Source organism: Condylura cristata, unplaced genomic scaffold, assembly GCF_000260355.1.
Source record: "Condylura cristata isolate star-nosed mole 26May11 unplaced genomic scaffold, ConCri1.0 scaffold00001, whole genome shotgun sequence".
NCBI classification, from domain to species: domain Eukaryota; kingdom Metazoa; phylum Chordata; class Mammalia; order Eulipotyphla; family Talpidae; genus Condylura; species Condylura cristata.
This window is the reverse complement of record NW_004567102.1, coordinates 45,298,116-45,315,208: the sequence shown is the minus strand read 5'-3', so window position 1 is coordinate 45,315,208 and position 17,093 is coordinate 45,298,116. Positions and strand designations below refer to the sequence as shown.

Sequence of the window (17,093 nt, the reverse complement as noted above, 5' to 3'; positions counted from 1 at the left end):
ACACTTTTAAATGTAATTAAGTAACTGTGTTATATTCATGTTCTTATTTAGGGGACCAGATAGAAGGTGGGAGGAGCTCTGTCTTTGTGTTGTGAATAGTAAATGCATTATGGTACTTCTGAGCTTACAGATGATGTAGGCATTTAAGATTAATTCAGACTGTTAATTGTTAAAATGATCCTTTTTCTCTATGGTTTCTGTGTAGTGGAATTAAAAATTGTTTCATTATACATGGCTTTTTTCTGCTAATAAAAGAATAAACACCTATCCTTGCTTATTTCCCTCCTACTTCACTTCTGTTTCTTGATGGTATTTTCTGTTATATTAAATTATTGCCTTGTCATACTGGTGCACTGGGTTGGGATGAACAGTATTTTAAAATCTCAGGCAGTATAGCAGGAAACATTGGTTGTATTAAGGCTCTTATCTCTTTCTCTTTTGAGGGTTTTAGATGGTATGGCAAAATTGAAATGTCAAGTCTGTAGATCTATTCAGTCGTGTAAGCAGGGACTGTCATGGGGTCAGTTACAGTGAGTAATCAAGCAGGAGCTGCATTGTCTGGCCTGGGAACTCCACAGCTGTTAATCGTGCTGTTGTTGTAGTTTTTCACTGCCATGTGTTTTTTGATTGAAGAAAGGCTACATCATTATGTCTGCCACCAGAATCTTCTAGTATTGATTAAAAACTACTGACCTCTTTTAATAACATTTCATTAAAATCTTTTTTTTTAATGACCAGGTTAAGGAATATACCATGCTTTTATTGAATAGAGTGCTAGATCATTTGCACAAAAATTGTAAATTTTATGTACAACATAAATAAAATAAAATTAACTATAAGATCTTTTATAGGCAGTCTTTTCAACTTATAAATTTGACCTTAAAATTTCTTCTTCTCACAACTATTAATATGATGGCTTCATACTAGTATCTTAGATTTCCTAGCTTTCCTGAATTTCTGGAATAAAACTACCTTGGTCATACTGTGCTATTAATTTAAGGTTCTACTGTACTTTGTTTCTGATGTTTTATTTAGAACTTCTTTATAAGTGATACAGGTGTGTGCACAGGTTATCAATACTACGCTTCATGAAAATACTTTGGAAGTTTCACTTTATGCCCTAAAACATAGTAAACGTTCAGTGGCATTCATCTAGGAAATTATTAAGTACCTAGGATTCTTTGTAAAGACTGCTATTTAACAACGCGTGCACACACACACCGCTGGAAGATTTTTTTTCTCATCTGAGATTAACTTCCTGGAAAAGTACTTTCTAAATTTTCAAATGTAATTATGTGAGAGTTCAGTATGATTACTTAAAATGTCTTTGATTTTGGTAGTGGTTTTCCTTATTCCACCATTATAATGTGAACTAGAGGAGATTAAATTCATCTACTAATTAGGGGTATAATTAGTATAAAGGGTGATCATTTATTAAATTTTTTTTAAACCTTTTGGGCCTTCCCTGGTGGTGCAGTGGGTTAAAACACAGCACTAAGAAGCTAAAACCATTTCAGCAGGAGTTCAATTCCCAACCCCGGAGGTGATCCACATGGCATGGCAGACCTCTCCTGACCCACCCACTGCTTTCCTGAGCAGTGTACTTTGTCATTCGGCCTTTTCTGTTCCCCACTCTGTCTCTGGTGAATCCTCTCACCTCCCCTGTACCTCTGACCTGTACCCCAGTTCTGTATACATAAATAAATAAATCTTTAAAAAAAATTCTTTTTTGATAGCTTTATTTTATTCTGAAAGTTTGCAGTGAGGTTGTCTCTTTCTTAAAGCATGCAAAATATGTGGAAACATCAAGCTTAAGGAGTTTAATACATGATCATTATTGACAAGTAAATTCAAATAAAATAAAGATTTGGAGGATTCTTCTTGCTGTGGACATTAATTTATATTCTGGACTTAGGTGTGTATGAATAGATATCAGAGTGACTAGCTTAATAGCTTTTCTTAACAGCTGTTAAGATTTCATGTAATCTGTTGCTTCTTTTTGTTCTAATTAATGAATATATCATTTCAGGGAAAAATGGAAGAGAGAAAACCTTTTTTTAATTTTTAGATTGATTTATTTATACCTACAAGAACTGGAATACCAGTCAGAAGGTAGTGGTAAGAGGATTCACCAGAGACAGAGTAGGGAGCAGGATAGGCAGACTGACTGAAATACACTACTAACAGGAGCAGCAGGCAATTCAGGAGGTCTGCTGTGCCATGTGGGTCACCTCCCTGGCCTTTTATTGAACTTGAGCTTCAGTGGGTGCAGATAGCTTCATAGTGCTATGCTTTAACGCTTTGTGCCACTGGGAAGCCCCCAGAAAGAACTTAGACTCTTAAGTCCCTAAGAAAAATGAGACAAAGCTGTTCACTTTTTTAGACTGATAAAAATATTTTAAACCTAAGAGAACCGAAACTCTGACTCTTAACTGGGAGAATTAGATATTTGTTCATATATGGCATTTTAGAAATAGAAGAAAGAAGATGTTTAATTTAATAAAAAAAATTCACAGATTATTTTCCAATCACACTAGGGACAGTGGAACTTGCTGTTTGAAAGTCATTAAGAGACTGAAGCTTGAGTTAAATATTATTAAACTTGATTCTATTCAAAAGAATATAAAATAATTGCTTTGAAAGAATATATTTAGAATAGACTCTTAGTAAATTCCTATTAACTTTGTTTTATAGAGAATACAAGCCAGCATTCTAAAAGCATTTAACAACCCAACTACTAAAACTGCTGATGATGAAACTAGAAAAAAAGTCAAAGGTATGTTGACACCATTAAAATTTCTTCTAGAAAGAAATATGAAAAGTTTTTTTTTCAGGGTAAAAAGAATCAACATGATGTGAACTAATTCTTTAAAGTAGTGACCTTCCAAGGAAGGTATCACTCCAGTCACTGCAAAATTGCCTAGCAAGTCATAGAATCAAACTGTTAGAATGTAACCATGCACATTTTTAAAAGTACAACTATTATCAGATATCAAGAGGCTCAATGTAAGATGTCCTAAGAGAGACTTGAAAGGTGGTTGATAACCTCCTGGGAAGTTCATGTTCATAGTTACATCATTGTACAGTTGACTTGAGCTTGGTTTTGTGGATTGATGAATATTAACCGCATTTTAACTAGTTAAAATGCTCAAGGATTCCAAAGATTCTTGCTAAGAAACCATTCATTTATGAGAGTACAAATAAGTTAAACATACACAAATGTTTTACTCTCAGTGTTGGCTTTTTATCAGCCACAATATGAGGCAAGAACTGTGACTCCAATCAAAACAGATCATACTTCAGTACTGAGCTATAGCTTTATATCGCATTATTAGCAATTTACGTTGTCCTAAATGTACAGTCTTCTGCATTAACTAGTGATCGTACAAATTGATCATTTTTACAAGACATTTAAAATATGTATTTTATTAACTCTTTTATAGTATTGTTGTGATTTTATATGTACATATGACATATGCATAACATAAATAATTCCACATTATGATTTTTCTATTCAAAAACTATTAAACGTTTAGGATTTGAGAGAGTAAAACATAAGACATTCGTTAGTGTTTTATTCTTTTGTTTTGAGATAGCGCCATCTAGTGCATATTTAGAGTAACTACCCACTTTTTCCCCTTTCCCAGTTTTGTACTCTATGTTCAGCTCTTTGTAGAATTTTTTTTAATGAAACATCATATTTCTAACATTTTCAGAATATCTGCTAATATAATGACAGATAGTATCTGCCATTCAGTGCTTCAAATAATGTTTTAAATATTGTTTATATATGTAATTTGAAAAAAGTGACCCAAAGAGGTCACTGAGTAGTGTATAGCTTTATTAATATATTTCCTCCTACAATTTACTAAAAAAATCTTAAGATAAGAGCAAAAAGTTAAGACAAGCCAAAGTTCCATGTACCCACGTACCCATCACCCAATTTAGACTACCTTCAGTGATGATGCTTCATTTATTTTCTCCCATCCTTAGATCATTTTAAAGCAATTAATAATTTCCTTTGATTTATAAATATTTCCTGAAAATAAAAATTTAACCATTTAAAAAACAGAGTCATTACTCATGTTAATTTTTTACATTATGCTATGTTTACTTGTCTTTCACTACTCCTTTTGTTTCCAGTTACGGTTCTGCCACGAGTAGTCCCAAATCCCTTCATCAACTTCTAGGTTACGACAGAGATTTTAAAGGGTTTCATGGAGGAGTTGAAGGTGGTCTGAAAAGTGGTTATTGCTCTACCTATTTTAATTTTTTTAAAGATTTATTTTATTTATTTACAAATACAAGAACTGGGGTGAGGGCCAGAGGTTCAAGGGATGAGAGAATTCACCAGAGACACAGGATACCTTGATACAGCTGAGACTTAAATCTTTTTGCTACCAGGGAGACCTGTCTTTTACCTTTTAAGTTTAAGAATACTTTTATTTCTTGTAGTTAATAGTTTCTCCATGGAATTATAAAGGAAAAAGACATCATAACAGTATAGCATAGAATATAATACTAAATTTGGTTCTGGACATGTGTCTTATTTAGATATTCTTGAATCAATAGAAGATAGCATGTTATATTGGTAGGTGATGGTTGAGATGAATCAACAGAAAATAGCATGTTATATCGGTAGGTGATGATTGAGATATTTTTTGCATTTAAAAATTATGTTTTTACAGCATATGGACGAGAAGGTGTGAAGATGAACTTCATTGATCGGATCTTTATTGGTGAATTAACTAGTACTGTCATGTGTGAAGAATGTTCAAATGTAGGTATTTTGAAATTCAGTGGGAGAATATATAATGATCACATTTTTACTGTGTTGTTTCACATGTAATTATCAGCACTTTTATTTCTGCTTGTGATGAATGACTACATAATAGTTTTTTGAAGATCTTCTAAAAATATACCCTTTAATCCTAAGAATTAAACATAATTGTTATATTTTTTAAGTAAATGTGTTTTATTTTTCCATGGACAAACTTATGAAGTATGTTTAAACCTATTTTAATATTATACAGTGTGTTAACTTCTTGTTGAAATGAAAAAAATTTCTATGAAGAGAGTCACTGTTTTATATTAGTGCATTAAATTGTAACTCCAATAGAAATAATTTAATGTAGTGACACTTTAGGATGATCTAATACATCTGATTTTAGGTTTACATTTATATGCTTTGTTGAAGGTTCCTTTTTTAAGTAGGTTTGATTCATCTTTGAACTTAGTGGTAATTTTAAGTGTAACATCTGTATTTTACAACAATTTTAAGCATGTGTAAATTTTTACGGATTTTCACTTGTTTGTTAATATTTCTGAAAGTGTAATGTTTAGTTTTTAAGTCTAAACTTTTGTTAGATTTTAATGGTAAAAAGGAGAAGCTTCATGTTCCTTTTCTTGTCTCAGATTATGGAGGCTCTTTCTTCTGTGGTATATAAAATTAGGATTATTTGTTCTATCCTCTTCCAGCTTATCATATCATACCTTTGTTCTCCTGTACTATATTTCTTTTCTAAGGCAGTTAGATCTAGAGGCCTAATTAATTGCAAGTTTGGAATTTAATTTTTGGTAAGAATTTGGACAGAATGTATATGAAGTTGATTTCTTCCTAATTATCTAGAAAGTATTTTTTAAGACAATTATCCTAAGAAATCTAAAAAAGTAATGCTTTCTGACATTTTTAACATTTTATGTTTTATTTATGTTATGTGATGTTATACTTATTAAATCACTATTTGTTCTAAGACCAATTTTAAATTAAAAATTTTAAGTTTTCTGGGCAGTTTGATTTTTTTTAAGACTTTACAATATAGAATTGTCTATATTAGAATTCTAACTGAAGTTCTCTTTTAATCTTTTTAAGATCTCTATGGTGAAAGATCCTTTCATTGATATTTCACTTCCTATAATAGAAGAAAGGGTAAGGAGAAAAAGCTTAATGAGTCTTTTGTGAGGGGCCTTTATTCATTTATATATTTCAACATTTATTCATATATGTAAGCATCATTTTTAAATATTAAATAGAGTTTATATAGTGTATTTGACACTGGGATTTGTGTGTGTGTGTGTGTATATATACACATATACATAAAATATAGTTATTATTCTTAAGGAATTTATATCCTTAAACTTTCTATTTTGTGAGCTAATAAAGAAATTATATTTCAAATATATTCAAAATTGTAAAAAGTAGATGATATTCAGAATTTATTTGCTAAAGTTTTGTATTATGGATATGCATCTATATAGGTCTCAAAACCTGTGCTTCTGGGAAAGATGAGTAAATATAGAAATTCACAGGAGACAGACAATGGTCAGTACAATGGCACTGTTGCTATAGAAAATACTCATCAACAAAGAGCCACCCAGAAGAATTTCTCATCTAAAAATAAGGTAAGATTGTGTAATTTGTGACATCTATTTTTACAAATTTTAAGAATTTCAAAAATATACATAAATAAAGAAAATGGTAGTAATGTCCCATATACCTATGTCTCCACTTTATATCATAATCAATAGCTCACCATGTGTTTTTTTTTTAAAGATTTATTTATTTATGCTTACAGAACTGGGGTACAGCCAGAGGTGTGGGTGAGTGGATTCACTAGAGGCAGAGTGGGGAGCAAAACAGGCAGGTTGCTAAAATACACTGCTGAGGGTAGCAGTGGGTAGGTCAGAAGAGTTCTGCCATGCCATGTGAGTCAGCTCCCTGGCCGGGGATTGAACTCATGCTGCAGTGGCTTCAGAGAACTTCATAATGCGGTGCTTTAACTTGTTGCACCACCAGGGAGAGCCCTCACCATGTTTTATCTGTATTTATTTTATATTCTCATTTCCATCCCAGATTATTTTGAAATAAATCCTAAATATATCATTTACTTTAGTGTATTTAAAAAACTAAATATACTTTAAAAAATTAGTTTTAATTATTTTTCATTGGGCCCGCCATAATAGTATGTATTTGGATTTTGGGGGGTTACATTTTATCATTGGTGTTTCCTCTGACATTGTACATATGTCATGAATGTGACTTTTCAATAATTACATTGTATTTTGTCATATGACTCAAATTTTTAATAGAACAATTCTGAACTAGGCAATTTGTTATTTCAGTTGTATTCTCAAAGGTCTGATTTCAAAATTGTAAGGACAGGGTACTTTTTGTCTTAAAAGGCAACACTCTGCAAAGATTTTGTGTCAGTTTTGTCAACTCTTGTGTTTTTATGAAATATTCTTTTGAAAAGTATAGCCATCATACCATGAACATTAATATTAATACTAATATTAATTCAAACTGTTGCATTCCTTTGCTGTCCTTTATTTTCTTTTTGAGGCAGTTAGCTCTAGAGGCCTAATTAGATTTCAGTTTGGTAATTTAATTTTTGGTAAGAAAATTTTAAGTGGTGGCGTATACTTCTCTTTAGGAGGTACACGTTATGTTTGATGTCTCCCTGTGATGTGGCCAGTCATTGAAGACCACTGCCGAGAGCCATTATTTCACTAGGGACATCACCTGGCTATTGTTTATCCTGTGTAAATTTAAAGAAATAGCTGAATTTTTAGTTCATTAAAAAAATCTTTTTTTGCATGATGTGGTCTGTATAAACAGTTGAAAAGCCTCCCTCACCACCCTCTTTCACAGAGTCCCGTTCTGTTCTTTGCAGATACGTAGCCACCGTTGTTGTTTCTTGTGTAAAGGCTTACTTTTAAACCAGAACTCTTTGTTAGCCAGTTTTCTACAGTTTAGGAAATAGAGATATCAGAGGTACTAGAAATAGTTTTAATTTAGTATTTGTAGCATGTTTAAATTAGACTTATTGGCATTTATTTTTAGTAAGGTCACAAGATTCTTTTCTCTGAAAAAACTGTCAACTTACAGAATCAACTAATTCATGGCAGAAAAAGTATAAAAAAATTCTCATCTGGAGAAGATAAAACTGTTGTCATATACCGGAAAAGTGAAAACCCTGAAATGAACGGGGATTCTTCAGTGATTGTGAGCATCAGGGGTGCTGAAATGACTCTGACGGAAAGCCCTACGGATGGCAGCGACAAAGAAGCCAGCCACTCTGAAAGCAGTGCAGATGCCGACAGTGAGGCTTCAGAATCTGAAAGTGCTCCTAATAACTCTGTGTTACTGCGCTGCAGTAATGGATGCTGTGTGCACACCAACGGACACCTCTCCCGTCCACCAGCAAGCCAGCTGCACATCAAGAAGACTGACAGTGGTGATGAGGGAGTGGCTGAAGCCATTTCTGAACTTCATTTGAGCAATGCTGAAATGGGAGATAGAAATTTCGACAGAGAAAACCAGCCATTAAGTGATCCAAATAATTTCTGTTTTTCAGAGGAGAAGCATATGGTGTGTCACAGCCCCCAAAATGCTTTTCAGACCCTTTCTCAGAGCTATGTAACTGCATCTAAAGAATGTTCAATTCAGTCCTGTCTCTACCAGTTTACATCTATGGAATTACTAATGGGGAATAACAAGCTTCTCTGTGAGAACTGTACTGAAAAGAAACACAAGTACCAAAAGGAAAACAGTTCTGCAGGTAAATATTTAGCTTATATTTTTTATATTCATTAATTATTGGATAGATTAGTAGGTTACAGAGGAATCAGAACTCTGTCTCCACCCTTGAGCTGTTTGGAGGCAGGGATTGTCTTACTCATACTGTACTGCAGTACTGAAGATAACTGAGCAGAGTAAATTTTCAATAGACTTTTGTTGGAATGACTTGAAGAATAGAAAGTATCAGTCTTTGCCTTGAAAATGTAAATCTACATAATTTTATTTTAAGGGACTCTGAACTCTTTCCAGAAAAATTTCCTAAAACTTACAGTTGTATCATGGATCAGATTACTGAGATCAAGGAGCTCCACAAATTCCATCAATCTACTGGAAAGTCATAGCATAAAATGTTTGGTGATTTTAAATAATTGCATGTTATAAAGCTAGCCATATAATACCTATGCTTCGTTGACCAAAATAGAATAACAGGGACTAGTCAAGTAAGGAACTTAAGTGTACTCTAGCCTTGATTAAGTGGAGAGAATGTTCTGTGCTTAATGACTAGTGTTTCCAAATGTATGTTTTATTATTACTTGGGGATGTGAAGCCAACAGATCAGGACCAGATTGCCACTGAACAGATAATTTGGTAATTTGGATTTACAGTTTCCAAGAAGAGAGGGCATCTATACCAAGTCACACAAGGCTACACGGGGTGGCATCATGGGTGGTCAGGAGGCAGAGGGATCAAGGGGGAAACATTGGCAAGAGTATATTGTGGCTACTGCAGAAACAAAGGAACAAGAGTGCGAAGGTTTAGTTAAGGTTTTTTGCTTTTTGATAATTTCAGTGAGGGGGTCTTCCTTGGTGGCACAGGGGTTAGAATGCAGCACAGTGAAGCTATCCGAAATCACTGCAGCACGAGTTTGATCCCTGGTCAGGGAGGTGACCCATGTGGCACAGCAGACCTCTCCTGTCTTGCCTGCTGTGCCCTTCAGCAGTGTGTTTCAGTTGATCTGCCTTTTCTGCTCCCCATGTCGTCTCTGGTGAATCTTCTCAACCCCTGCAACTCTGGCCTGCATCACAGTTCTTGTATACATAAAGTAAAAAAACAATCTTTTAAAAAAATTATAATTTCAGTGGGATCTGGGGTAAAGGGGTGTCTCTAGTTGTCTGTTAATTGGCCCTGATATAATTAAGGGAGGTAGAATGGTGGCTTAGAATATATAAGCCTTAGAGTATAAGATTTTCAGGATGTAAATGTAGAAAGGTAGTGGTTAGGGTACTGGCTTTAGGTTTGTTGAAAGATACATTTGAATTGTTTGGTATCTCTAGGAAGTTTTAGCCGTGGAAGAACTCACCCTGGCAGTGCAACAAGGCTCCAGATATCAAAGTATTGGAATAAAGACATATTTAATGTACTAGTAATTAAAGAAATGTCTAGATGGGAAAGGGAGAAATAACTTCTGTTCATCCAGGTTACATAGGCAATTGGCCATATTCAAATCCAATTATAAGTCCTCCTAACACCTCTTAATGTAATGCTCCTTGGTCTCACGGTGTTTGATCTCCTTTCACTGGAATGACTAATGTCCTGTTTTTCTCAACTACAGGCATGTTTATGGTAGTCTTTGACTGGAGTACATTGACATAAGTCAATACTGGTACATCTGCTTTCAGCTTCCAAAATTCTGTTGCAAGTGTTCTTGAAGTTTATTAGTTATGTGCCTTAAAATAAATCCCTTTCATTTTAGTGGAGTTTTTGGAATAGAAAAGTAACCATAAGTCTGATTACCTTTTGCCATTTTCTAAGATGTGGTTTGATGCTTCTATATTAAACTTTCCTGTATTATATAATGTAACTTATGTAAAATGAAATTTTATAAATAAATATTGTATTTTATACAGAAAGAAAAGCAGAAGGGGTTTATACTAATGCGAGGAAGCAGTTACTCATTTCTGCTGTTCCAGCTGTCCTAATTCTCCATCTAAAAAGATTCCATCAGGTAAAAATCCCTTCCATGGCACTTTGGTCATTTTCATCTTTTGTTTTGTGGAAACCTACGTGTTAAAATGTCACCAATTAGACCGTAACTTACTGAAAAGAAGTGGTATGAAATTTACCGTTTTTTGGGCCATGATTATAAAAAGTTTACCAAAACCTTTGTAATTAAAAATTTTTCAGAGTATTGAAGATTTAGATGGTGAAACCAAAATATGTGTTAATGAAATAATAAGGCTTATTAAGAAAATTTAGAATGGGGATATAGCAAAGCACATACAACTTTCTGAGCTCTCATGACCTTACTGAGGAGTGCATGGCTGGGCATTGTGGGCAAGGACTAAATGCAGAAAGGGCTACAAATAGCTCCCCTTTTCCCCCTACTCCTTAGGACATCACAGTGGAAACCTACGTGTCACTTTTTTTTTTTTAATGTGTCAGGTTTTTCTCCACTTATTTGTAGTTTTAATCCAATATATTGTCTCAGTGGAATTATTTTTGCATCTGACAAAACATTTTTGAAAAAGCTAGAATAAATTCTGATATAAGTTTTAAAACAAAGCTATAATAATTACAACAGTATGGTCAGAATGTCAGTAAATGAAATCAAGAAAAGGATTGTCAATAAATCAAAATAAGTAAAATTTGCAACTCCTGTTATGATAAAGAATCATCTCAAATCAGTTGGGAAAGACAATGGTTATTCTGTTTGAAGAAATAAAAATTTAGAGCTTTCCTCCACGATATGCTATTTTCAGATAAACCTAAAATATGTATGAAACAAAATATCCCAGTACTAGCAGAAAACTTGAATGAACATTAACCTGAGCTTTCTGTGGCAGTCTTTCTAAAACTCAGGATAGAAATCAGATGTACAGTAAAATTATGTGATTAGTATGCACATGAAAAATACAGTTAAAATTGTAGTTATAGTCCTGTATGAAAGTTTTGCATCTCTAGATTTAAGTGAAGACTCATTCCAATAGAATCCATTTCTATTTATGGGTTTTCTACTTGATACCTTTGACAGTCTGTCAGGTTTTATTGTCATTATGTAACGCAGAGTATTTTTTTAAGGTCTGCTTTTGGAAATTAGAAAAAGAAATAGAACTTATTTAAGGTCACAAAGGATCATTTCAATTTATATACCGATTACTATTTTAGTAAAGGTATTTGTGTGGAGGATTTTCTTTTTTAATGAATAAATATCACAGAATTTTAGAAAAGGACATAATCTATTCATTTATGTTCATTTTCTACCTTGAACTCAATGAGATTGCCTAGAGTCAAGTTAGCTGTTAACCAGTTATTGGTCAGATATAAAACACGAGGCTCCCGACTCTCTAGTTGAGTCAGTATCATATATTTTCATGATACTGTGTATGTCAGTAGTTTAACTTTCATCACATTGAATTTATTTTTCCCTAAGTTTTGAAAGGCCACAGTGAAAGTAACTATTCTATTTGTGTAAAAATGTATGTTTGAATGAGTACTTCTTAACGATAACAATTTATGAAGCCAGATGAAAAGTTGGTGATAAAATCAGTTTGCATTATTCATTAGTCACATTTTCTATCTATGAAAATAACTACGGATTCCTTTTTTTGCTTAAACAAACACAATGATTTAGATGTAAATTTGTTGCTTTAAATTTTTTTGGTCTTTTTAAGGCTGGTTTGAGTCTTCGCAAGGTTAACAGACATGTAGATTTTCCACTTTTGCTTGATTTAGCACCCTTCTGTTCTGCTACTTGTAAGGTATGTTATTGAAATATTTAATTAATTTACAAATAATATGCTTAAGAATATTCTGTGTATTATTAGACTGTGGTTTTCTTTTCTAAAATAAGTTTCTCCTTTAAAAGGGAATTGTATGGTTAGTGAGATTAAATCACTAACATGTAGGACACATTCCACACACACTGTCACTTGGGAGACAGTAAGGGAAAGTTGCAGAGGTAGGTAAAGTATGAGGCATGGTGGTCATGAAGGTCAAAGCTGCCTGTAAGTGCTCCAGGGAGCACGTGGCTGCTAGGAGAGGCGAGCAGAAGTTGGGTCTCTCCTGTTTCTTGTGATTGATGTGCTCAGTTGACAGTAATTTTAGCATTTGTGGAGTTCTTTAATCTTTTGCAAATCAATATACCAGTGCATTGTGTGCAGTACGGAGAAGATTGTACTTACCAAAATTGCTACTACTTTCTTAGACATACAAAGCAGATTGGTTATAATACTTGTAGTTGTATGTAAGTACTATATGGGTAAACTGATTTTGTCTGAGAGAACGGAGCAGTTAATGGGGTAACAGTACAATGAAGCCCTAGCACCTACAACCTGGCCCTAGAGCCCTTAGATACATTGCCAGTGCTGCCCAGTCCACACATGGATTCTCTTCTTCTTGCATTAGTTTGAAACAAATTATCAGGTGTCATTTCATTCTTAAATATTTCACTATGAGTCTCAAAAAGATCACTTCCCCCCTTTTATTTTTTACTTTTCTTTTATTTAAGATTTATTGGGATAATTCATATAAATGTTCTGAGCACAGTGCTAACTAGAATTTAGCAAAATAAAAGAAAAAGGAAAAATAGTAACTACTGCTCTCTAAGAAAATAGGTTGGCTCTGATTCCATTATTGTTGTTTACTGGAGAAGTGTGTATAAATGAAAAGAAGTGTATATTTACATCTCAAAGGTAAAGATGAGTGGACACTAGGATGTTCCCCTTTTAAAACACATAACTAACAATAATTCCTAATTGTCTTATAAAAATTTTGAATGAGTTAGTATCCAAATAAGGGCTGAACATTATGATTGGATAGTATATTTTAATTTCTTTTAATATATCTTCCCTGTTCCCATCTCTCTTCCCTTCTCTCCCTCCCCTTGCAATTCATTTGTTGAAGTAACTGGGGCTTCCTTCTGGTAGTTGCCCATAGTTTAGATTTTGATTATTTTTACCTGTCCTTTATTTTCCTGCAACGAGATAGATGGAATTAGCAGGCTTAGATTCAGTTTTATATCCCCTTTTTGGTAAGGCTGTTTCATATGAAGACTTGTATTCTTTCACAGGTTGGTACATAATGCCAGTTATCTTTTTAGGGTATTAGCAACAATATGCAGAGATGCAGAGCCATAGCCATAAGTTCATTAAGAATTACATAAAGGTGGCCCTCCTTGGTGGTGCAGCAGGTTAGAGCGCAGCACTGCAAGCTAGCCACGGTGCTTGGGTGCAAGTTTGATCCCTGACCCTGGAGGTGACCCACATGGTGCAGCAGACCTCTCTCCTGTCTTGCCCACTGCTCCCGTCAGCAGTGTACTTCATCGATCTGCCTGTTCTGTTCCCCACTCTGTCTCTGGTGAAGCCTCTCTCTACCCCAGCACCTCTGGCCTATACCCCAGTACTGTATGCGTAAATAAATAAACTAAAAAAAAAAAAAAAAGAATTACACAAAGAGCATATTCTGATTCTTCATTTCAGCTAGCTAGATTAAATTTTTTTTTCATCTAATTATATGTTCCTATAGAAAAGGCAGGATGAATGTTCACTTCTTTTCTGTCCCCCCTTATAAACCAGTTTTCAAAGTAATGAATTAGTTCACTAGCACCCTCAAATTGTGATCACTTAATTGATCATCATGGATTTAAGCATATTAAATGCTTCAACTTATACCTTTTTATTCATGGTGTAATATTTTAGTCTAATGGGGCTACTGTTTGATCCATTTCATTTGGCTGCTGGGTTCTTTTGACATGACCCTAATAGTTCCTCTTTGAATAATTAATGCCACATACAGGATACTCATTTGTTTAAATAACTAAATAACTAGATAAAATGTTACATATTTCCTACTGTACAAAACAAGGTAAGTTCAAAGAAGTGTGGCTTTTCTTCATGTCTTTTCCACCTGTTTCTACCCTATCCAAGAGTAACAAAGAGTCAGATAACCAAACTATTGTTGTGCAAAATAAAGCAGATTAAAGCACAGCACTGTGAAGCTGTCCACAGCCACTGCAGCATGAATTTAATTCCCTGCCAGGGAGGTGACTCTCATGGTGTGGCAAACCTCTCCTGTCTTGGCCCCTGCTCCCCTCAGCAGTGTATTTCAGTAGATCTGCCTATTCTGCTCCCCACTCTGTCTTTGGTGATCTTTGGTGAATCCTCTCACAACCCCTGCACCTCTGGCCTATACCCTAGTTCTTGTGTGCATAAGTAAGTAAATCTTTAAAAAGAACATTCTGGTCTAATAATGTGGACAAGCATCTCAGTGTAGCTTTAATATACATTTTCTTTTTTTAAGCAGGACATGCATCTTACTTAATTGTCCTATTTCAGTAAATATTACTAATTTGGGTTTTTCTTTGTCTAAAAGAATGTGACTGTGGGAGATAAAGTTCTCTATGGTCTCTATGGCATAGTGGAACATAGTGGCTCCATGAGAGGAGGTCACTACACCGCTTATGTGAAAGTGAGAACACCCTCAAGGAAATTACTGGAACATATCACTGGAAAGAAAAATGTACCTGGTATGCCATCGTAACTTAACTTTACTCTTAAAAATAAATTTATTATTCCTTTTCTGGAATAAAAGTGTGAGACTTAAAAGTGAAAGTGAGGGGCCCTCCCTGGTGGCCAGTGGGTTAAACACAGTACTAAGAAGCTAAAGCCTCTTCAGCATGAGTTCGATCCCCACCCCGGAGGTGACCCACATGGCGTGGCAGACCTCTCCTGACCCGCCCACTGCTCCCCTCAGCTGTGTACCTTGTCGGTTGGCCTGTTCTTCTCCCCACTCTGTTTCTGATGAGTCTTCTCACCACACTTGTGCCTCTGGCCTGTACCTCAGTTTGTATGCATAAATAAATAATCTTTTTTTTTTTTTAAAGATTTATTTATTTGTACATACAGAACTGGGGTACAGGCCAGAGGCTCAGGGTTGGCGAGAGGCTTCACCAGAGACAGAATGGGGAGCAGAACAGGCCGATCGAGGAAGTACACTGCTGAGGGGAGCAGGGGCGGGTCAAGAGAGGTCTGCCACGCCATGTGGTCACCTCTGGGGCAGGCGGGAATTGAACTCATGCAGCAGTGGCTTCAGCTTCCCAGTGCTGTGCTTTAACCCGCTGCACCACCAGGGAGGGCCAATAATCTTTTTTTTTTAAAAGTGAAAGTGAGAAAGTGTTAAGTGAGAATTATCTTTAAGAGTACTCAGATGATAAGAGAATCCTCAGTATCATAAGACTGTAACTAATATCAGGGTGGTGTGACACACAGTTTTTCAAGATGATAAGTCATTGTGGAGTAAGAAACCTTTTCTTTAGCAGTGTCTTAAGTTCCCAATGACATGCAGATCCTTAGCTGAGTTAAAAAATCTGTTGGGTTAACCATATACCAGAGACATTTTGTGGGGGTGGAGTGGGGAATGGGATCAAAAATGGGGGGGTGGGGAGGGAAGTGCATGGGATTATGGTGATGGCACACGGGTGACATGGTGATGGGAAACCCGCAGGGATTACAATTGAGATGGAAAAAAATGTACAAAATGATGTAAAAATAAACTGTTATAAAATAAAAAATAAAAATAAATTAAAAAAATCTGTTGGGTTAAGGTAGAGATTGAGTTAAAAATTTCTTGATTCTTCTTAAAGAGCAGTGAACTAGTAACGTTGTCATTGTTCCCTCTCCCTTTAGTGAAAATGATTCTGTTCCCTGAGAAAAGGTATATTTAGAGAGTGTCCAATATTTAATTTGATATTAAAAGTAAAGTGATACTGTTTTCCTACAATATTAATGTTTTGAAAGAACTGATTTGGAAGATTTTTAACCTAAAAAGAATGGGACTTATACAATAAAATCTAGCACTAGCTAAATAATTTGTGATGTTTTGTTTACAATGTAGAGTAAGAACATAACATAATTCTTGTTAAAAATTATACTTTTTGCTTTGTTAGGTTTGAAGGAACCTGATGGTGATTCAGCTGACCAGTGGGTCCATGTTAGTGACACTTACGTGCAGGTGGTTCCAGAATCAAGAGCACTTAGTGCACAAGCATACCTGCTTTTTTATGAAAGAATATTATAACTGTTATTTATGACTGATAATGATTACTTAGGTCACTTTTATTTAAATGCTGCAGTGATAACAATAATATACAATGTGCCTTTGTAGTCTTTTCGGTAGGAATAGCATGTCTCTTAAATGCTCCTTAACATTTTTACCATTTTGGTGAATCCTTTTAATGTAAATTTAATTTACTTAATGCTTTCAAATTTATATTCTTAAAATAAAATGTAAAAACACATTAAAAATAATTGTCATGGGAGAAAAAACAAATTTACAAATTTACAGTAATAGAAGAAAACTCCTCTAGGATGTGGCTTACTGTTACAGGCATTTAGAAATGTAAATTTATCCATTCCTTAAAACAGCATTTCCCAAATGTGAGTGACATGTTACCTTCATGCGCTCACATATATGTATCTTTGTGCCAATGGTAGCTTATGTTTTAACCCTATCTTAAAAAAAATTTTCCTTTTTTGATCTTAAATTTGTTTTGAGCAACCATATTTGATATTTTATG

The 17,093-nt window shown here is 34.5% G+C and overlaps 1 protein-coding gene across 2 annotated transcripts in view; it reads left to right on the top strand.

The window, feature by feature from the left end:
- USP45 (ubiquitin specific peptidase 45) overlaps positions 1 to 17,093 on the top strand; it is a 52,755-nt gene extending 35,662 nt beyond the window's left edge. For both annotated transcript variants that reach the window (XM_004673721.2, XM_012724273.1), the window contains exons 10-18: positions 2,695 to 2,776; positions 4,689 to 4,780; positions 5,873 to 5,929; positions 6,259 to 6,402; positions 7,889 to 8,561; positions 10,429 to 10,526; positions 12,193 to 12,279; positions 14,891 to 15,044; positions 16,464 to 17,093. In XM_004673721.2, coding sequence (XP_004673778.1) covers positions 2,695 to 2,776; positions 4,689 to 4,780; positions 5,873 to 5,929; positions 6,259 to 6,402; positions 7,889 to 8,561; positions 10,429 to 10,526; positions 12,193 to 12,279; positions 14,891 to 15,044; positions 16,464 to 16,594 — 1,518 coding nt within the window. In that variant the 3' untranslated portion in view covers positions 16,595 to 17,093. The remainder of the gene's footprint in view (positions 1 to 2,694; positions 2,777 to 4,688; positions 4,781 to 5,872; positions 5,930 to 6,258; positions 6,403 to 7,888; positions 8,562 to 10,428; positions 10,527 to 12,192; positions 12,280 to 14,890; positions 15,045 to 16,463) is intronic.